The 22,354-nt window shown below is 45.7% G+C and overlaps 2 protein-coding genes across 7 annotated transcripts in view; one reads left to right on the forward strand and one right to left on the reverse strand.

The window, feature by feature from the left end:
• GLI3 (GLI family zinc finger 3) overlaps positions 1-22,354 on the forward strand; it is a 275,490-nt gene that overhangs the window by 122,763 nt on the left and 130,373 nt on the right. The gene's annotated exons all lie outside the window — the stretch shown is intronic.
• Positions 1,487-1,711, reverse strand: LOC100439219 (non-histone chromosomal protein HMG-17-like). The gene has a single exon (XM_054559277.1). It carries the CDS (start codon positions 1,709-1,711, stop codon positions 1,487-1,489), a length of 225 nt encoding a protein of 74 aa, XP_054415252.1.

Genomic DNA, 22,354 nt, shown 5'->3' on the forward strand with positions numbered 1-22,354 from the left:
TTTTTCCCCTTTCTCTCTTCTTATTTCTTCACTATTGCAGATGCTCTGTTATTTTTAAAATTATGCCTCTCCTGGTCTGGTGCGGTGGTTCAAGCCCGTAATCTCAATATTTTGGGAGGCTGAGACAGGCAGATTGCCTGAGGTCAGGAGTTTGAGACCAGCCTGGCTAACGTGGTGAAACCCCCTCTCTACTAAAAATACAAAAATTAGCCGAGCGTGGTGGTGCATGCCTGTAGTCCCGACTACTCAGGAGGCTGAGGCAGGAGAATCGCTTGAACCCGGGAGGCGGAGGTTGCAGTGAGCCGAGATCATGCCACTGCACTCCAGCCTGGGTGACAGAGCAAGACTCCATCTCACAAAACAAACAAACAAACAAACAAAAAACTCTCCCCGACCTGCACACACATACATACCTACACCACTAGATTTCTGGAAGAGTTAATACAGGTGTATTCTGGCAAGGGGCCATGTGACCTTAGGGTTCTTGGAACTTAACAGCACAGTGTGGATGTGTCACTTAGCAGTGACTGAAGGACACATTTCTTTTTCCTAAGCCTCTTTACCGTAATAACCAATTCAATCCTTCACACACACCTGCTATTGAGAAAGCACTTCTGTATTTCTTTTTTTTTTTCCAAGCCAAACTGTACCTAGCTTTATTAAAGATATGTTCCATAAGCAATCATAGTATTTCAGGCAGGACATGGGTAGACAGTCATTAACAGTATACAACAACTTTCAAACTCCCTTCTTCTATGGACTACCAATAATCAGAAAGCCAAGATAAAACCCAATAAGTCTTCATCTGATGCTCTGAACAGGGAAAGTTTAGAGTGAGGGTTGACATTTCGCATTTAGCATGTTGTTTAACAACTTTTCACAAGCCGACCCTGACTTTCAGGAAGTGGAATGAAAATGGCAGAATTTATCTGAAGATCCACAATCTAGAAATGGAACCACTGCTCTTTTGAGGGGTGCCATCTCAGTGCCATCACCGGAAAGTCTAGATTGTGTGACACCCTGGTAACCAATGACTGGGGATCATGTCCCAACAGATGTCTGGCTTTAAGGGAGTTAAGCCTATGCTGATAGGTGGAAAGGGAGGAGAGGACATAAAAACAAATTTGATTTTCCCTCCCACAAGGTTTTTGTGCCAAGGTGGACATGTGTGTCAAAGTCAGGGAATCCCTCCTCCTGGGAGCCAAGAGGAAGTCTCTCAGAACTAGAAGGGAAAGGTAAAGGTGTTTTCCCCACATCAGTCCAGCTTCAGAGACATTCTATTAGAGACATACATCCTGTCCTCCAAAAACAACAATGAAGTGTTCTATGTGCTAACAACATAGCTTTAAAAAAGTAAAACAAAATTCTGCATTTTTATAAAACTTGATAAAAATAGTATTTCGAACTGTACAGTTATCAGAAGTACACAGTTATCAAAAATGCAGACACTTCACTTGGCATCTCCAGCACCTTCAGCTTTCTGGGCCTAGTCTTTTTTGGCAACTCCATTTTCTGTAGGGTTATTCTGCTCCTTGCCAGCATCAGCTTTTCCCTTTTTCCCTTTGGGTACCTTCTCAGGGGCCTTTTTAGGCTTGGGCTCTGGCTTTGGAGGAGCAGGTGTGGCAGACAACCTCACGGATCTTCTCTGTGTTTCATCCTTCACCTTGGCTTCATCTCCTTTAGCATCCCCTTCAGCCTTTCTCTTGGGCATGCTGGCAACAACAGCGGCAAGACATCGGTGCTGGGCACAGGATGTGGTGGTGTGCGGGCTTTGGTCGGTCCAGGGATCGTTCTTGCCTCTTCTTCTTCACACTGCTCCATACTTCTGTATTTCTTACTCACCAGAGATGCAGACATCATACGAGCATCCCTGGCATTCCTTGGGCTTTATTTATTTATTTTTGAGACAGAGTCTCGCTCTGTCACCCAGGCTGGAGTGCAGTGGTGTGATCTCGGCTCACTGCAGCCTCCACCTTTCAGGTTCAAGCAGTTCTCCTGCCTCAGCCTCCCTAGTGAGTAGCTGGAATTACAGGCTCCTGCCACCATGCTCGGCTAATTTTTGTATTTTTAGTAGAGACAGGGTTTCACCATGTTGGCCAGGCTGGTCTCGAACTCCTGACCTCAAGTGATCTGCCCACCTCGGCCTTCCAAAATGATGGGATTACAGGCGTGAGCCACTGCACCCGGCCCTATTTATTTATTTTTAACTGAATGTCTCTTCTCTCTTGTGCAGGCTGGGATGCATGATCTCATGTGGACACAGTCTCCTGGTGCCCAGATATGCACCTCCACAGTGCGGATGGCAGTGGTACCTTCTTCATAGGGAGAACACGTTTCTAGCCCATAGATTCTTCTGACATTCAGTAAATGTCAGGCATCCTTATAGTTATTAGTTGATAGAATGTTGGTTGGGATTAGAAGTATACTATATTTAATTTAAAAAATTTTAATGTTAATTGTTATGGGTACATAATGGGTGTATATATTTATGAAGTACAAGTGATGTTTTGATATAGGCGTGCAATATGTAATAATCACATCAGGGTAATTGAGCTATCCATCTCAAGTATTTATCATTTCTTTGTGTTAGGAACATTCTAATTCCACCCTTTTTGTTATTTAAAATATATAATAAGTTATTGTTCACTTTAGTCACCCTGTTTTGCTATCAAATACTAGATCTTATTCATTCCGTCTGTGTTTTTGCTCCCATAACCATAGAACTATATTCTGTGGTCATATAACCAAATAAAGCTAAGTAGGTCACTGAACAGTTGAGCCCAAATCTTGTTCCTCAACAGCTGAAGATACCTGGCTGGCTTCCTGCTTATAATAACAGTGGACACAGTCTTCTGGGGCCCAGATATGCACAGTGAGGCATAACGCATTTGGAGAAAAAGGGTTGGTTTCCAGAAAGAGTCCATGATATTATCATAGATGGCAGATGAAATTCCTGTCATGCAGTGAATAGTGGGGTAAAATCTCCCCTGTCATTGTTTGTGGGAGTCTTCAGTATCTGGCACACTTTTTTATCCTTCACAAGCTCTGTGTCTACCTTTATTGGTTCCATTTTCTATTATTCCTTTTCTTGGGCTCCTATTTCCTGGATGTCCAGGGCTTTATACCCTGGAGCTAAGCGCTAGGGTGGCTACTTTTTGGATCTTGCTTTAGCATTCCCCATACTGGTGCACTGCTCACAATGGGTCATCTACTGTTTTTCCAGCTTACCCGCAATGCTCATGATCACGTCACAGACTGTGCAAACCTAAGCCATCCCACCTGGTTTCTGTGCTCCTTTTCCTGGACTAAAGAGAGCGAGCTGAGGAAAGAGCAGAGCTGGGTGAGCTAGCTGGTAGAAAAGGTGCTTAGGTTCAGGGAAGCTTAGGTGCTCTAGAACTTTATTTCTTGTTGCTATGTCTCATGCACCTGATATTGGCTATTTGAAACATTTTCTACCTTCCTCAGGCCTGCTCTCCTGCCTTCGGCCCATAGAAAATGACACAGTTTCTTGAAGTATCACATCCATTCTATTCCTGGTGTCCTGTTCATGTCTGGACTATGGTAATGGCCTTCAGACTTTCTGTTCTCCAGTCTGTCCTTCACACCGCTGCCTTGTTAATCTTCTTGAAATGCCCCCAAGATTACTTTCCTGCTCAGACCATAGCTACTCACTGACAACACCGTCCAGACCCCTTGATCTGACCCCTTGAGCTACCTTGCAACTTGGCACCTATGAGAACGCTCTCACACTGCTGAACTTGCCTCACCTGAGCAGATCTTATGCTGTAGTTCGCTGGTACTCATATCTGATCCCAGCACTCTGCATGCATGCCTTGCCACTTGTTTTCGGCCTCAGTCCAGTCTCACTCTTGGCAGGAGACTTTCTGGCAAAACTTAGTGTGGATAAGTGTTGATAGACTATGCAAGTTGTTATTTACTTATTATTTATTTCAGCCAACCCTGTAGTAAGTCCTTAATAATCTTTAATACTGCTTTTCCTACTATGGTAGTAATTACAGAAGAAGATTGAGGCTTGCATAAGATGAATAGCCTTCCAGAGTTTGCATCTTTAGTGGTAGAGTTGGGATTCAAACCCAAGTTTGACTGGTTTCCAAAGCTCGTGCTGTTCTGGACTCTTGTTGTTTCCAAGCCACCACAGGCTCATTTGCCACCAACCAGAGCTGGGAGCCATATTGCACTGGGTGTCTACTGTCCTTGGGGCAAACAATCACTGAATAAGTTGATGTTGCTTTTCAGGAACCCATTTACTAAAAGAAACAAAATGTGTCAGTTCCATTATTTATCATTTAATTGCAAATCCCTCCTTTTCCCTCTATCATTTAAAGTTAGTATGTGCTCTACTTTAATTAAAAATAATATTTTAGAAATAACTTAAAAACAGCTTAAGATAATTGCAACACTGTGGTATTCACAAAACCAAGTGTTGGCTTCCTGTGTTTTGTAGATGCTGTGCAGGGCATGTGTTTTTGACCTCTGTTCTGAATTACCGGGTTTATTGTGGCTTTCTCTTCACACCGTGGGCTTGTCCTTTCTTGGACTTACCATGGTTTTAAAGTAGGTGATTGTTTGTGGAAATAACGAATGTCCACTTCCCTTGCCTGTGCTGCTGACACTGCCTCTTGAATGCCTAGCATGATGCAGACACATAATAGGCATCCAACCAATCAGTATCTGTTGAAGTTTGAATGAATGAATGAATGAAAATATAATGAATGGAGATGCACGTTTATTTGGGTATCCTATGCTGGATTTTTAGAAAAGTTGGTTGTAAAAGGAATTTTTAAAATTAAATTCTACTATAAAACTGAAAATTAATTTATTTGTATGGAGATACTAACAATAAATTTTGGAAACATTTGAAGAAAGGAATAAGACAGAGGTTGGTTCCTCTGTCTTTTTGTTACACAGAATTTTTTTGAGATTCTTCCCCTTACTACCCCATTTTTTCTTGGCAATATCTGTGGCTGCCTTCAGGCATCAATCATGATCCTTGCTGTTATAATAAAACAAAGCCTTAGGTAAGAAAGATATGCATATTCCTGACATTTAATTCCATTCACAGAAAAGTAATGCTTGGTTTTCTATAAAAAAAAAGTATCCTAAAGAGGTATAGCCAGCATCCGTAGCAAAGTAATCCATAACTTACTGTTTTCTTGGTCAGTGTTCCTTCCTGTCAGGCAAAGTTAAAATCTTTCTTTTGCAAGTAGAAAAGCCAATGTTCATAACTACTGCTGATTGTGCCCATTTTAGAGCAGGCTGTTTCCCTCTGCCAGGAAGATGTCCAGTTCCAGGGTATGGAATTTGTCTGTCTTTGTCAGTAGGCATCTCTTCATCTTATTTGTTGATTCTTCATTGTTCTGAAACCTCTCGTCCCAGAGGTTAGCTTCAGTTCCAGGAAAACAAGGTTTTCCAAATAAAGTCCACTGCTGCTCTGCCGTGTTTCATTCGTTATTTTCACTGTCAGCTCAGAATGCTCACCTGGAAAATGCCAGTGCCCTGCTGGTTTTTCTGTAGTCCTCTCACTTTCTAATTGTGTGGCTTCAAGTGCAGGACATTATGCTCTCATTCATTACAGTCTCTAGGCCACTTTCCTCCCAGGACTTTCTGGTGCATATCAGCCAAAACATCAGCAATATCTTATTACAGCCCATGAGGTTTGTGTGGGCCTTAAATTTCCCGAGGTGCCAGACTTCCAGGAATTCTACTTTCCAAAACATGGGGTTGCCTCTCAGTGAAAGCAAAGTCTTTCTTTATCCAGCTCTTGGCTGCCCTGTAGTGACTGTGATGAACCGCAGATTTGTTCATGGATGCTGGCAGTTAACTTAGTTTTGTAGGAGGGGTTGGATTAAAGCAAGGTGCCTTTATTTAGTTCGGAAAACAAAAGATTGTAGGGGGCCATGGTTAAATGTCTACCAGTACTTAAAGAGCTATCGCATAGAAAAGCAATTACACTTAATGTAGGTGGCGTCAGAATGCAGTGCTAAGATGCATTGATGGGCTGGGCAAAAGTTAGAGGGAGGCCAATGTGGTGGGGTGGAGGGGACAGGATTTCTTGTGCATAGAGCAGTGTGAAAGGAGGGTGATGGCATCAGACTTCCAGTTCTCAGAGACAGAGGTCGGGGGGTGTTTCAGGTTAGGCTGGATGACTGCTGGTGGAGGGTGGGATGGGGACGTCGTGCAAAGGATTCTTGCAAGGGATGGTTGCAATAGATAAATAGATCATTTAAAAGATGCCTTCCAGCTCTGCAATCCCATGGTTTTATTATGCTAAGGTAAGCCATTTTAGGGCAGCTTCACTCTTTTCCTTTCCCTTTCTCTTTCTTTTTCCCTCTATAATTGTGGAATCTATTTGTGTGTGTGGCTCATGCTAAAGAAGTCTTAATCATGTATTATTTCCTATCCTCTTACTTTGAAATGGTCAGACTTCTAGTTGAGTTGTGTTTGGACACTGTAGAGAGAGGCAGGGTGTCTGTGTACAGTTGTCTTGGCTGTTTACCGCACAAAGGACTGAAATAAGGGGCTAAACTGAACACATACTCTGCTTACCAAGCTACCCAGAGGAAGAGACTATCTTTCCCGTTTGCGGAAAGACGCCATCAGCTCACCAAGCTGAGTGCCAGAGGGGCTAGGTCTCCCCAGAAGAGGCATAGTTTTCTAATCTGTTAGATTAGAGGTTTCTAGTCTAATCTGAAGATGCTGGTCATGACTCTAGAGGGAGGCATAACATATCATTTTTAGTTTATTAGGATTGACAAAGTTAAGTCTAGACACATCTGTGAATTCCGTGGTGGGCTGTACAAACACAGTGCTAACTATTGCTACTAACGGTGCAAAGTTCCATTAAGCATCCACATATTTCTGCGGACCCACCAAACATGCAGGTCCTTGGAAGCATCTGGAGGATTTGCTCAAGTTTTCACTTTTCATCTGGATATTTGACATTGTGTGCACACAGCTCTGTGCATTCTCTTTCTAGCCCAGGAGATTCCTTTTGACTCTTCCATTCACCCTCAATCCTCAGGGGCAATAAATTTGGTTGAAAAGCAGTTGAGGATTTATGAATGTGAGGCACATAAAACCCCTTTGGATTCTCAGACTTACACTAAACAGACTTGTGAGTGTGCCAGTGAAGAGGAAAAAGTTTAAAAAATCCAGCGCACCACCGGCAAGGTTGGTTATTTTTTAAAACAACAACAACAGTAAACAAAATGGAAACAAAACACAGCTCACATTGCTGATAACAGGCAGCAGTTCTTTGAGCAGGCATGAAGAGATGCAAAGGTTGCTGTGCATTTGTGAAGTGTCCCCAGAGACAGATTCCTTAAGCCTTTCTCCACCCTCTGGCCTTGTCACTGTTCCTCCCTCCTCTGGAATGTGGAGGAAATACTCCCCACCCATCCATTCACAAAAACCCTGGAAGAGAGCCACCTTCCCTCCACTTTTCTCATCTGCCAGCTCCTGCTCTGTTCTCTGGCCCCTCTGCATCCCCTGCCCTCAGTGCCATTCTCAGTCAGCAAGGGCAGAACTCTCGCTGTCTCCTGCCTTCGGTGTCAGCCCCGTGACTGTTGTCCTGCGACCTGTTTCTTATGCCCAAATACCCTCAGTTGCCTGAGTTTAATACACTCCGTGCTTCTGTGCAAGTTCATGAGTTGGTGCCATTTCTTTTTAGCTACCCTGATGCTTTTGTGTTTCTGTTTTTTGTTTGCTTGTTTATTTGTTTGTTTTTTGGTTTTCCCTTTGAGACAGGGTCACTGTCGCCCAGGCTGGAGTGCAGTGGTGTGATCTCGGCTCACGCAGCCCCGACCTCCTGGGCTCAAGGGGTCCTTCCACCTCAGCCTCCTGAGTAGCTGGGACTACAGACTTGCACCTTCACACCTGGCTAATTTTTTTTTTTAATTTTATTTTGAGCAGAGACAGGGTCTTGCTGTGTTGCCCAGGCTGGTCTCAAACTCCTGGGCTCAAGCAGTTTGCCAGCCTCGGCCTCCCAAAGTGCGAGGATTACAGGTGTGAGCTGCCACACCTGACACAATTTTGTGTTTAATTCTCTTTGGAAATCTTCACGGTCTTTAATTACTACAAATCGGTAGTTCCCACATTTTTGGCAATAAGAAATGGAAAAAAAATCCGCTCTCCCTCCTGTCCCCTCCCCCCCCCAAAAAAATACTGTGAGGCAGATACCAACATAGGGATACCAGATATTTGTTCAAATATGGGCATGGCGGGGCTGGGGTAAGTTGGGACACTGGAAAACAGCAAACAATTCCCAGAGCATTCTCTGCTGTCATTATCATTTCACAACACAGAGGCTGTTTTCACACCATGAAGTAGGAAGAACAGATTATTGAGCAGAGGACGTTCTTTGAAAACGGGAGTAACTTTAGCTGTATGAAACATTCATCACTTCAATCCTTCTTGTTCTCATTTTGTGTCTGTTTATTTGACATAATTATAGATTTCCAACCAGTATGTAGAGGCCACTGCTGCAACTGATTCTAAAAGAAGGAGTTCTTCTGTCCAGCAGCAAAACAAATACAGAGCCCACCAGGGAGGCCCACCTTACCTGGGCAGGAAGCTACCAGATGCCTTGGCAGGAGCCCGTCCTTGCTCATGTGGCCATAAGATCTGTTGTGACTAGGGTTCCTATTGCAGCTGGAGGGACACAGAGATTAGGAGCACCTTGCAGCCTAGATTTCTGCAGGAGCAAGAGGGGTGGGCATTGGACCCTGAGGCCTTAGGCTGGGGACAGCACAGTTCTGAGGGCCAGGTGCTGAGTGGGTGTCTGTGAGCATGCTCAGCCTCTGGGCTGTGCTCTCAGAGGACGTGCAGATATCAGACATTTACAGTGAGCAGCATGGAAACTGCGGGCTGCATGAGGATGCCTGTTGGACGGTGAGGCCAGGCTGCCCAATTACGGAACATGCTGGAACTGCTGGGGAGATGGGGAACATGCTTCTTCCTGCTTGCCCGGCCGCTCCACCCCTGCCTCTTTTGGCTTTTATACTTTCCAGCCTGCTTGGCCAAAAACCAAATGCAAAAAGGATGAGAGAAACCTTTAGGGTCTAAAAGGAAGGTTCAACATTGAGGTATGTACTGAGAAATTTGATTTCCTGGTGGGGTGTCTGGGCCCCTTGAATGAGTGGATGTACCTCGGGCGTGACCTCACACCCTGCTCATTAAAATCAGTCTTATGTGACTGCAGACATGGAGGTGCTCGTTTACGAGAGACAGAGCTGCCTCTTTGCTTGAGGAAAATTTCCATTCAACAGATGTGTATGGAGAGCTGGTTCCCCCGAGGCTAGCACTGGACACACAGTCTATTAAGGCCCAGCCCTAAGTGGGAGGATTCACACCTTGCAGATTCTGCTGTTTGCTTGATGAAGTGGAACTAAAGAATGCTGTTTTTAAATTCAGATGTACATTTCCTGAAAAGATTTTCTATCATCTGTAATTAACTTAAGTACATATTATCTTCTTTTTAAATCTTTCCCTGATTTTCTTTCTCCTTCCCCACTGCGTCATCCTATCTCCCCATCTCTCATTTTCCTCTTAGTTCCTTTCGCTTCTCACTTTTCTCTCTGTGCCAATGCATTTTCTTTTTCATGGAGTTTTGCTTTTATTTGGAGTAATTTTTATAAATATTTGAAACTAAATTTATGCTTCTCAGAAACAAGATTCTTTCTGAAAACATACTTCGGGTGATAAAGATGTAATCTGCTTCCAAATCTTTCCAAATCTGGGTGTAAATTATGAAACAGAGAAAAAAAGAAACAACCATTTAGTACCTGATTATCAGTCCACATCAAGCCGAGTTCAGTGTGCCTTCCTGAATTTGCCCACTTGAATTCAGGGCACACAGTGGCAGGCACATGTCAGACCAGGAGTTAGAAGCACATGGCTTCAGGACTGGCCATGAAGGACCCAGGGCAGATTATTTATTCTGTTTAAACCCCAGTTTCCTCACCTGTAAAATGAAGACAATTTCACAGTGTTTCTTTGGATAACTTCAGATAATAATTATCAAAGTTCCTGGCAATATCACAGTCTTAATCTGTTCAGGCTGCTGTAACAAAATACCATAAACAGAGTGGCTTATAAACAGCAGAAATTTATTTCTCACAGTTCTGGAGACTGAGAAGTCTCAGATCAAGATGCCAGCAGATTTGTTGTCTGATGAGGACCTGTCTTCTGGTTCATAGATGGCCTTCTTCTCACTGTGTCCTCACGTGGTGTAACGGCCAGTAAGTTCTCTGGGGCCTCTTTATAAGGGACCCCATCCATGAGGGCTCCACCCTTATGAACACCTCCCAGATGCCATACTGCCAAATACCATTACATTGGGGATTAGCGTTCAATATGTGAATTTTAGAAGAATACATTCAGTCTATAGCAATGTTGTAACTTTAAATGTTTCCCTGAATCAATCCATCTTTAAACCTTTTTTAAGCCAAGAGTTTCAATCTCAGAAATGTGTGTTTATTAAATGATGATTTCATAATCTCACACCCGTTACACATAGTAATCTCAGGAGTGGTTCATTGATTCAGTAAATATTTGGAAATGCCTACTTTATGCCCGATTCCTTGCTGTGTTTATGGGATTCAAAGATTAGTAAGACATTTTTCCTGCCCTGCCTGTTTACCACTGTAGAGATGGGGGAAGTGGGAAGTGCTAGAACGGATGTGTGAACAAGGCTGGAGGGTGCAGATGTCAGGGCGTCTTCACAGGAGAAGGCGCCATTTTGGTTGGGTACTGAAGGGTGTTGGGTGCGCAGTATGTCTAGGTAGGTTTTATGTGATGCATTATCTTCTTTTCTGACAACATCTTCGATTTAGACTAATGTTGACTTTTGGAGAAGTTAAGTTCAGGATTTTAATGAAGATGATAGATTCTTAACTACTGGCCTAACTGTCAGGCATCATTTTATTATTCAATGCTTTCATCTTCTTCAAGTGGAGACCATAAGTATGCTCATGTACTTGTTGTACAGGGCACCAAACAAAGCACATCGTCCTCAGAGATACAGTGAACAGTCAAGGAAAGAGATGCGCAGTGAATACTAGAAAGTCAGCCGGCCCCTCACGTGACACACACATGCCTAACATCATCATCGGCACCATCATTACTATTGTTCTCACTTCTTTTATTAACTCTGTTATTATTTATTGTTCGTGGTAATGCATTATCAGATTGTAGCACTTTTATTTCTACCTTTTCCTCTTTTCTGAGTCTCTTCACATGCAAATCTACATCTGAAGCTTGAGAGACAGATTTAGGGCCCCATCCTGACTCCCGATCTTGGGTTATCTTGGGTGCTCTTGGATAGGTGATTTAATCTCTTTATGCCTCAATGTTCGCAGCTGAGAAATGAGGATTCAGATATCTACATCACTGGAATGTGAAAAGAACTGGATGAGGTCATGTGTGTTAAGCATAGCACTTGGCCAAAGTGTAATAGCTGAAGAAACAGTTGCAGAGAGGTTCCCTAAGTATCTTGGGGAATCAGTTATCTTGGTTCCCCAATTATAGTGAGCTGCCTTCAGAACTTGAATCAAAGCCACAGTCTTTTGCCTCCTAGTCCTGCTTTTTTTTTTAATAAGATACATTTGATCTTTGAATCATGTCACTGTATAAATTGGAGATTGGATAAAAAGTTCAGCTATTTATGGCACTGTGGGGGGTTTAAGGACATGTGTACAAGCTTTTGATAGTCCTGCCCTCAGGAGGTGGGACTTCCTTCCTCTTTCCTTAATGACTTACTTCCAGTGAAGTGATGGGATGGCACTTCTAAAATTAGATTACAAAAGGACTGACTCAGGTGGCTCTCTTGCCCTCCCTCTTGAATCCCTCACTCTGGGGTGGACAGTGGCCATGCCATGAGGACACTCAGCTGGTGGAGAGGCTGTATGGGGAGGAGCCAAGCCTGCAAACACACTCTCCCCCAGTCAGGCTTTGAGGTGACTGCAGCCTCCTGAGAGACCCTCAGCCGGAGCCACCCAGCTAAGCCACCCCCAGCATGTACAGCTGCTTGTTGGCTGGGCTGTTGAGGTTTTCCTCCTGCATCAGCCAGGGCTGTTGGGTTACATGCAGCAGAAACTGATTCCAACCCTTGCACCAACAGGAATTCCTGGGATGACATAGAATTGTCTTAAAATTGTCAGAAAATCTCGAGAAGCAGGTGCTGTAGAGGCATAGGAGGCAGGCGTGAGAGTCTCCCCGGGGGACTGAGCTCTGACTGCTTCTCCTTCCCCCGACTCAGGCTCAGGACTCAGGCTTTCAGCAGAGGCCGTCTGCTATCAGAGCCAGGTACCCTGGCTGTCTTCGGCACTGAGGCTCATGGATTTTTTAAAAAATGGAGACAGGGTCTTGCTTTGTCGCCCAGGCTGGAGTGCAGTGGTGCCAACATGGCTCACTGCAGCCTCCACCTCCCGGGCTCAAGCAATCCTCCTGCCTCAGCCTCATGAGTAGCTAGAACCACAGGTATATGCCACCATACCTGGCTAATTAAAAAAAACATTGTAGAGACCAGGTCTTGACATGTTGTCCAGGGTGGTCTCGAACTCTTGGACTCAAGCAGTTCTCCCACCTCAGCCTCCCAAAGTGCTGGGATTACAGGCGGGAGCCACCGCGCCGGTGCTGGATTTTTTATTTATCACCCCACAGTGCCTAAATACAGTAGGAGAAAAGTTAATTCTGCAAAGGAAATCAGAGTTCTGTGGGAAGAAGGAATAGATGCTTCACAGCCAAAAAATGACGATGGGCATACTGCACATGCTTTCCTCTTCTCAGCTCTTCTGAGGGTTGTTAGGTTCTTTGTTTCTTGTCAATATTTACTGCTACTCCTACTCACAGGAGAAGAGAATGTAGCCTCTTCAAAAGTCACTGGTATAGGACGGCCTTCCTAAAACAAAATTGTAAGGAAACCCAGGTGTGTATGTTTGCTAGCACTGCCAGAACAAGGTACCACAGACTGGGGGCTCAAAACAACAGAAATTTATTATCTGTCAGTTCTGGAAGCTGAAAGTCCAAAATCAGGGTATCGGTAGGGCCATCCTCCCTCTAAAATCTTAAGGGAGGATCCTTCCTTGCCTCTTCCAGCTTCTGGAAGCCCCAGGCAATTCTTGTCTCATGGCAGCATCACTCTCTGCCTCTCTTCCATGGCTGTCTTCCTGTGGTGTGTCTGTGTACAAACCCCCTCTTCTTCTTCTTTTTTTTTTGGAGAGAGTCTTGCTCTGTCACCCAGGTTGGAGCGCAGTGGTGCAATCTCAGCTCACTGAAACCTTCGCCCCTTGGCCTCAAGTGATCCTGCCACCTCATCCTCCCAAGTAGGTGGGACTACAGGCGTGCACCACCACGCCTGGCTATTTTTTTTTTTTTTTTTTTAATGTTTGTAGAGATGGGGTTTTACCATGTAGCATAGGTTAGTCTCAAACTCCTGAGCTCAAGCGATCTGCCTACTTTGGCCTCCCAAAGTGCTGGGATTACTGGTGTGAGCCGCCATGCCCAGCCACAGATCCCCCCTTATAAAGACACTAGGAGTATTGATTTAGGGCCCATCCTAACGACCTCATCTAACCTGATTACTTCTGCAAAGACCCTATTTCCAAATATGGTCACATTTACACATACCAGATGTGAGGGCTTCAACATATCTTTTAAGGGGACACAGTTCAACCCACTGCACCAGGCAACTGTGGCTTCCTCCTTCCACAGCATAGTAGGTGGCCACATGCTGCTGGACTTTCACAGTCACAGTCCCTTTATCTGTGCTTTGGCTGCACCGGGCAGCTCCCAAGTCTTTGTTTTCAGCTCCGTGAGAAAACACTGGGGTTGGGAGTGGGAGACACTGGTGTTGATTGACTTGGCATGTTAACTACCCACTTGCTATGAGAAAGCTGCCTGTGTTTAGACTTGAAGAGGATGACACAGACTTTATAAACACATTATCCAATGAGCAGCTCTTCATTACAAAGACATGTTGATTCTGGTTACAGAGAAAGAGAGTGGATTGGCACTAACGTGCCTGTGATCCTCATGGAGAGAAAATACTTCGGCATGTGCATGCTGTCACAGAGACTTCTAGAATGTCAGACTGTTTTGAAAGTGTGTTTTGTCTTATATTTAAAATATCATGGCCAGATGCAGTGGATCATGCCTATAATCCCAGCACTTTGGGAGGCCAATGTGGGAGGATCACTTGAGGCCAGAAGTACGGGACCAGCCTAGGCAACATAGCAAGACCCTGTCTCTACAAATAATTTTTTTTAAATTAGTGAGGTGTGGTGAGTGCCTGTCATCCCAGCTACTCAGGAGAATCACTTGAGTTCAGGAAGTCGTAGCTGCCGTGAGCTGTGATTGCACCTCTGCACTCCAGCCTGGGCAATAGAGTGAGACTCTGTCTCTAAAAATAACTAACTAAACTAACATGTCTCTAAAAATAATTAAATAAATATACTATGTTCATTGCACAAAAATTTGAAGTTACAGAAAAAACAAATCTAGTAAATTACAAATATGTTCACTGTTAACTAAAAAAACCTGTTAAGTATGCTCTATTTCAATTATTTCATGTGTTGATTGAATGAGTCATTGGTTGGTTGATGGATTGCCTTTCAGTTATAAAAACAGTGTATATGGGAGATGGTGTTGAATTCAAAGGAAGTAATCACTCAAAGTGAGCATTATTGGGAGAATGTGAAACCTTGGCTTGCATATGTATTTCCTAACCCGAAGTTTTGGGCTTAAGCTGATCAAACATGTCAAGTTACTATCAATGTAGCAACTGGTTGCTCTGAAAATGGCATGTCCAGGGATCCCTATGTGGATAGTGGGGAAGAGGGCGGAGCATGAAGTCCCTGGGCAGAACTTGCTCAGCCTTGGTAAATTGTACTCCTTAATATCACCACCCTCTCCTTGACACGGGGGAGCAGGCAGGAGATAGAGCCACTCTCAGGGCAGATGTATTCCTGGATGAATGGCAACAGCTCTTCCTTTTGGATGTCCCACTGTTAGAGTCTCAGGATCACCCACAAGGGTCCCCTCTTCTATCCACCCAAGCTTATGTATTTCAGCCTCAAAACACTTGGAGAGAATAAATAGGAATTGAGTTGTGATATTTGCGACCCATCCTCTCTGTAGCCAAGCAGGATAAAGAGAGTTCTATATTGGGCCCATTTTATTTCCGTTTTCTCTTGGGGTAGCTGAAAAATCTGACCCATTGGGGAATAAGGGACATTTGTAATTGGGGTGAAAAGCATTGCTAGAAATGAGGCATCGTGGTAGTCCCAAATGATAGGGTGGAAGATAGCCTAAATTGACACAGCACTTTCCAGCTTGTAAAGCATATTTATAAACACGATCTTATTTTGGTTTGGATTCCTAAAATGACCAGTGGGTGGATATGGCAGGTTTTACACCTGAGAAAATGGATATTCAGAGATATGGAGTCATGTGTACAAGGTTATCCTGGGGAACTGCCTCAGAGCCCTCTGCTGTATATCGAATAGGAGCCCCATGAAGCAGAAACACATCACCTCCCTGATCCTATAGGTGAGGAAACTGGGACTCAAAAACTTCAAGAGGGAAGGCTCCTGAGGTTTTTTTTTGGAAATGGCTGACATAGGGCTAAAATGTAGAGCATCTTTTTCTGTTAGCGTGGGTCACTTTTTAGTACATTACACAGAGACAGAGAGATGGGGATAAAAACAAACTTTTCTATGGTCTAAGAATGAGGATTTGTTCAGCGTGTGATGAAGAAGGCATGTGCAAGTACATCCACATTGATTCCTGCCTTCCCATGGCCACTGAGCACTCTTCTTCACGTGTCGTTTCTCTCTGTGGTCGCACCTGCAGGCTGTGGAAAATAAATCTGCTTTTGGGACTCAAGGCTGTGGTTTAGGTCCTCACTCTTCCACTTTTCAGCTGTGAGTCATGGGGCTTATTGCTTAACCTCTCTGAACATAATCTCCTGATCCGCAAAGAGGAGATAATATCATATGCCTCCTGGGATTGTCATGGGATTTGAATAAGGCCAGTAAGTTCTCAGAAATGGGCTAGGCACACAGGAAACAGCTGGTAGATGATTTTCCCTCCCTGGTATGTCTGGTATAGAACATATACCCTGACATCTGTCCACTAGGGGTGTCGTAGAAGGACATGGCCTTAGCAGAACTGAGGCCCTTGAAGGTTGTCATGGAGAGGAACGTAGGGTCATAAAGCCAAGTTCTTCAGAATTACACGTTTACTCACTTCAGGATAGAGAAAATGGCATGATAATTTTTAAAAAGTTATTTTTTCTTCTTTCAAAGGACAAAGGCTTGAGAGAGACATTTTGTTAAATTTTAGATCAGTAAATGCTGTTTGCCAAGTAATGTCTAAGAGAGGGGATCCTAGCCATTTCCATGGACACGAGAGCCCCTACTGGGTCCCGTGCTCCTGGCAGGCTGCTGGTGTCCAGGGGAAGGGGGGCTCCCGGGGCAGGCCCCAGGCATCACCTGCGTCTCCCTCCAGCAGTGCCCCAGTGCTTAACCAGAGCCTGGGCCAGGGCCTGTGAGGCTGAGACCGTCTGGGGTCTGATGCCTGCTGCTTCCTGTCTCACATCTCCCGCCCCCTGCCCCTCCATCTTCCAGGGGGAGCGACTGTCTCTAATAGGGTGGCTGTGACAGATGCTGTGGGAATTCTGAGTTTGGGATAATGAGCTGTCATATGTCATTTCACTTAAACACAATAATACAAATATTTTGATCAAACATTTTCTCCAGCTGTTGAGCGAAAGCAATAAAAGCAGCAGGGAGTGCCAGTGAATTCTCTGTTTCTGAAACGCTTTACCCTTTAAAAGCTGTTGCCTGTTAACTCTTTCTATCTCTGTCTGTCTCCTTTCCCTCTCCTTTTCCTGGCCCCTCTGATTTCCCACTGCATGCCTAGTCTGGGGCTATAAATAAAGAGACTGAATTCAGGGATGTGAAGGGGGTGAAATTGAGCACAGTTTTTTATTAAACATCCCTTAGGCTGGCCGCAGAGCAACCGCAGCTGCTGCGAACTTGTAAAACCTGGCTTGGCCTGGCCACTGCAGCGCAGCCTCCAAGTGTTTCCCCAACCCTCACAATCACATCCAACTTTTAGGCAATAGTCTTTTGAGATAACCTATCTTTGGTGGCACCAGGCCCTTGGAGCTCCCTGGCTGGAGTCTGGTTTCATGGCTGATTTCCATGGCAGAGTTCTCTGGGCCCTTGCTGCTTACTCTCCATGCTCTGACCTGGCTTCTGGAATCTCTTCATTCCCCCTCTCCAGGCAGAGAGGGATGTGGCTGCTTAAGGCAGGCAAAGTGGAGGGTCAGGAGTCTGAAGGGACCCTGGACACCCGCTCTTGGAGGATCTTAGCTGTTCTCCTTGCCAGTGGGCAGCAAAGGTGTGACCGCTTTGAATGCATCCTTCAGGCTGAAACTCCCAAGAGGAATGCCCTGTACCCTGCTCCCCTTTTAAACCATGGCCTCTGACTCAGCAATGCTACCAAGTTTGAAGTTTCTCTTGTGAGCCTGCTGTTTAGGGGTGGGACCAGATCAGGTGCTTTACTTGACACTGAACACTCTTTAAAGCCAGCCTGTTCCTGTACTCTCCCATCCCTCTCCTTTATTTCTGGGGAAGCGAGTTTGAGCTAACCTGCGTCCTATTCTGGATTCTAGGGACCCTGACTCCATCGGCACTCTCCTCTCTCACTTCATTCTTCCTCCACTTCAGTTGCTCCAGTGCCTTCCACCCATAAACAAATAGAGTCAGAACACCCACACAGCACTCCTGGCCTTGGGTCTTCTCTAGCTGCTGTCCTGTCTTCTCTGTTTGCAGCCGAACATCCCGGAGTGCACCACAGTGTTCACCCTGGCTTCTCCACCCGTCAGCTCCCTGCAGTGCACACACCCTGGCTCTGGAAGCTGTGCATCTTGCCTGAAACTGCCTCCTCCTTCTGGCCCCTTGGACGCCCCTGACTGGTGGTTGTCCTGTGTCTCTCCTATTTCCTCCTTGCACAACTCTGCTTCCTCCCCTCATCCCTTAACTGCCAGCCTCCCTCCAGTTTTCCTCTTCCTGTACCTTCCCTGGAGATTTCACTAACTCTGACGTCACCATCTACTCCTGTGATCGCCTCTCCCGCCTCCATCTCCAGGCTAGACTTGGCTCTCAAATCCCAGATCCACCTCCCTCCAGACATCTACCACGAGCCTGGCTGTGGTGGTCACCTCAAACCCCACCTGTCTCAGGCTGAATCCATGCTTTCTCCTCCCTCCTCTTGTGTCCTCTCCTGCTTCCTTCTCTGTTGCTGCCTTGGTCCCAGGACCATCATTAACACTCACCTGGGCCAGAACCTTAGAGTCAGCCCACCTTCCATCTTTCTCTTCTCACCCATCTCCTGTATCCTTTACTTCTGCTTCACCCAGAGCCCCTCCTCCACCCCATTCATCTCCATTCCCATTGCCCTGCCTTGGTTTTTTGAGTCTTTACATCTCTTGCTCTCCACCTTCATTTCATTCCACTCCAACCCATTCTCCATGTTACCACCAAAGTAATACTTCCAAAAGATGTGTTTGATCATTCCAGTCTCCTGCTGAGCCTTCCGTGCTCTCTTGCATGTTGTAGGAGCCCTGCACAGGCCTGGCCTCATCTTCTTGCAAGCTTCCCTGGTTCCCGGAGGGTCTCCAGCAGCAGCAGCCTCATCTGGGAGCTTACTAGGAATGCAAATTCTCAGGCTCCACCCCAGGCCTACTGAGTCAGAAACTGCTGGGGTGGAGCCTAGCAATATTCATTGTAACAAGCTCTGCAGGAACTTGGAGGCAAGGTCAAGTTGGAGGACCGATGCTGGAAAGCAACACTGAGCTGCTTAGGAGTCACCAAGCACGCCCTTGCCCTCGAGCAGGCTGTGTCTGTCTGTGGTGTCTTTTCTCCACACTCCTGGTCACCTTTCTGAGCAAGGCTTTTCCTCAAGTAGAGGAGGTTCCTCTGGCCCTCATCCTTCTCCTACTAGTCCTCTGCCCACTGCTCCCTCGTGTGCGGTCTTTGGACCTGGGATGCTTTTGAGCTGTTGTGCTTGTGAGTGGCTTTGTGACTCCTCAGTTCACGTGCTTCCCTCCCCTCTGGGGCCCCTTGGAGCAACTGGCTTGTTAGGCTCTTGGAATCTGTGGGGCCTGGTACCTGGCAGTGCTGCTTAGGTCTGCAGAGTGAATTGTCTTTTTTTTTAATTAATTTTTTTTTTTTGACATGGAGTCTCACTTTGTCACCCAGGCTGGAGTGCAGTGGCTTAATCTTGGCTCACTGCAACCTCTGCCTCCCAGGTTCAAGCAATTCTCCTGCCTCAGCCTCCTGGGTAGCTGGGATTACAGGTGCCCACCACCATGCCCTAATTTTTGTATTTTTAGTAGAGATGGGGTTTCAACATGTTGGCCAGGCTGGTCTCGAACTGCTGACCTCAAGTGATCCACTTGCCTCAGCCTTCCAAAGTGGTGGGATTACAGGCGCCCACCACCATGCCCTAATTTTTTGTATTTTTAGTAGAGACGGGTTTTTACCATGTTGTCCATCCAGGCTGGTCTCGGAACTCTGGACCTCAAGTGATCCACCTGCCTCAGCCTCCCAAAGTGCTGGGATTACAGGCGTGAGCCACCACACCCTGCCTAGTGAATTGGTTTTGACTTGTTCCTGTATTCAGCAACTACTTGCTGAATCCTGAGGTGTTAGGACTGAAGCAGCGCAGAACAGAATTCCTGGTTCTAATTGTCCTATCTGAACTTTAAGAGTCAGCATCGTTGAAGAGCCTAGAACAGCTGAGTATCAACCCAGCAATGATTTGAAGGGTGGGCAGTGCTTGAGGGAACTACTGTGACTCCTTCCTGAAACTTCCTTTAAACCCCAAGACCCTTCTTGGACACTGGCCTCTCCTCATCTCCTGCTTGACTTTTGCGTCCTTCCTCTCTGTTTCCTTAATAGGATAATGCAGAATGAAAGTCAACTTTTGGTATCTTTTTTCTGCATTGAAGAAGGGAGTTGGACTTTAGCGCTCAGTCCTGAGTTTATTTGGGGAATGTGGCCCTTTCCTGATTTTCACCTCCTGAGGACCTCTGGCTTTGGATAAGAAAACAGTGTTTATTCTTTGGGGACAAAGATTTTTCTGAAAGCTCCCATGCAGGAGTGTTCTCTAACTCTTAAGATTCCCCATTAATGTGTTTGTTTTTTCCTTTTGGAAATTTGTTACATTAGCATTTAATTACTCTTCATGACAGTATTAAATTTCATGAGTGATTTATAGTGATTTATAGTTATAATAGAGACTCGTATGATTTATTGCAGTTGGCATTTGAAGTTTACCAAATTCTTAAGAGCCATAAGCACTGAAATTGCTTAATCTGACCCTGTCCAGAACAACCACAGCATGGGAGAAACCCCAAATTTAAGTATAATAGGAACAGCTGCACCACCCACCCCATTTTTATTTGATGTTACTGTCTACTATTGTGGTAACCGTATATATGGGGGACAGTGGTGGTGGGTATATGTGTTTCTTACGTAGAAAAGAGAAGGGAACTTTTTTTTTTTTTTTTTGAGATGTTGTTTTGCTGTTGTTGCCCAGGCGGGAGTGCAATGGAGCGATCTCAACTCGCTGCAACCTCCGCCTCCCGGGTTCAAGTGATTCTCCTGCCTCAGCCTCCCAAGTAGCTGGGATTACAGGCATGTGCCACCACGCCCAGCTAATTTTGTATTTTTAATAGAGACGGGGTTTCTCCATGTTGGTCAGGCTGGTCTCGAACTCCTGACCTCAGGTGATTTGCCCACGCTGGGCCCTCTTCTGTTTTTAAAAACAAGAGCCCGGCCAGGCGCGGTGGCTCACGTTTGTAATCCCAGCACTCTGGGAGGCCGAGGCAGGTGGATCACCTGAGGTCAGAAGTTTGAAACCAGCCTGGTCAACATGGTGAAACCTCGTCTCTGGTAAAAATGCAAAAATTAGCCAGGCGTGGTGGCGGGTGTCTGTAATCCCAGTTACTCAGGAGGCTGAGGCAGGAGAATTGCTTGAATTCCAGAGACGGAGGTTGCAGTGAACTGAGATCATGCCACTGCACTCCAGCCTGGGCAACAGAGCAAGACTCCGTCTCAATAAATACATAAATAAATAAAAAAATGAAATAAAATAAAAGATGAGCCCCAAATCCTGTGCCCTGGATGGATAGGTATAACCTGTTATCTGTTGGTCAGCTGAAGAGCTGACCCTGGTGCGTTCCTCCTGCGGTTCTGGGATAAAAGCCAGGGCAGTGTGGTGCCCACTGGACTGAGAGTTGGGGCTTGCCTGCTGTGCAACAGATGGCTTCAAACCTTAATGGGCAGCTGACCCTGCCTTGGGGTCTCTCGCAAAGAAGGGCCCAGACTTTAACCTGCTCATGGTCAGCCCCCACAGTGTTTTCAGTGTGCCCCAAGTCTGTTGGGAACAGTGTTGTCTCCACTCCTGAGCTGGAATCCTGACAGCACACCACGGGCTTTGTGCTCCTGCCCTGGTTCTTGTCTTGAACTTTCCATCCCTGTGTCTCTTGCTGCTCCAGCCCGTGTGTTTTTCTCAGGCACAACTTCTGGCTGTTGCTTAAATTAATAATTATCTTAATGAGGTGTTGCTTCGTTATTATTTTCACCGGGGTAGGGGAGGTGTAGCTGCTCACTTTGGTGTTTTCTCAGATGACTTTAGCCACTTGCATTTGCAGAGAAAAAGGTGTGCTCTTGGACTTTGCCTTCTCCCACACGGGTGGTGTGGATAATCCTCCAGGGTCCTTGGCCGCAGGGCGGATAATCTCTTCGGGGTTATCTGTTAATTACCAGTGAATGTGTGAAGTAGTTGTGCAAAGGCTTTTGAAGTGAGCTCCACGCACTGTTGCCTGGGCCGCCACCGGCCCTGCTTCCCGGGCAGAGGGTTTCGAGGCCCAGCTTGGTTCCCCTCAAGTGCTGGTGGTATTCTCTTGCTAAATTGTTTGCCTTTCTAATGAAGTGAACTGTTTGTTTGACTCTGCGGTAGAAGGTATTTAACTGGGGACTAAAGTAAACGTTGGAGACATTCAAATAAGCCATGCATATCTGCTTTGTGGAGGGAAGGAAAACAGTTTGGCCTCACTCACCTCCAGGAAGAGTCGTTAAGGAACTGTTTAAATAATAAACTGAGCCGAGCGAGCGGATATTGCTGCAGCCCAGTCTGGGGCTTTTGTGCTAGTCCTGGCTGGCCTGGGAATTCCTCTGCAGCAGCCACGAGGGGAGAAGAGAGCGGCTGGATTCTTGCAGTTAGTAATTGTGATTTATTTATGTGTAGAGGGACTTCTGCT

The sequence above is a fragment of the Pongo abelii genome, chromosome 6, assembly GCF_028885655.2.
Source record: "Pongo abelii isolate AG06213 chromosome 6, NHGRI_mPonAbe1-v2.0_pri, whole genome shotgun sequence".
Lineage (NCBI taxonomy): Eukaryota > Metazoa > Chordata > Mammalia > Primates > Hominidae > Pongo > Pongo abelii.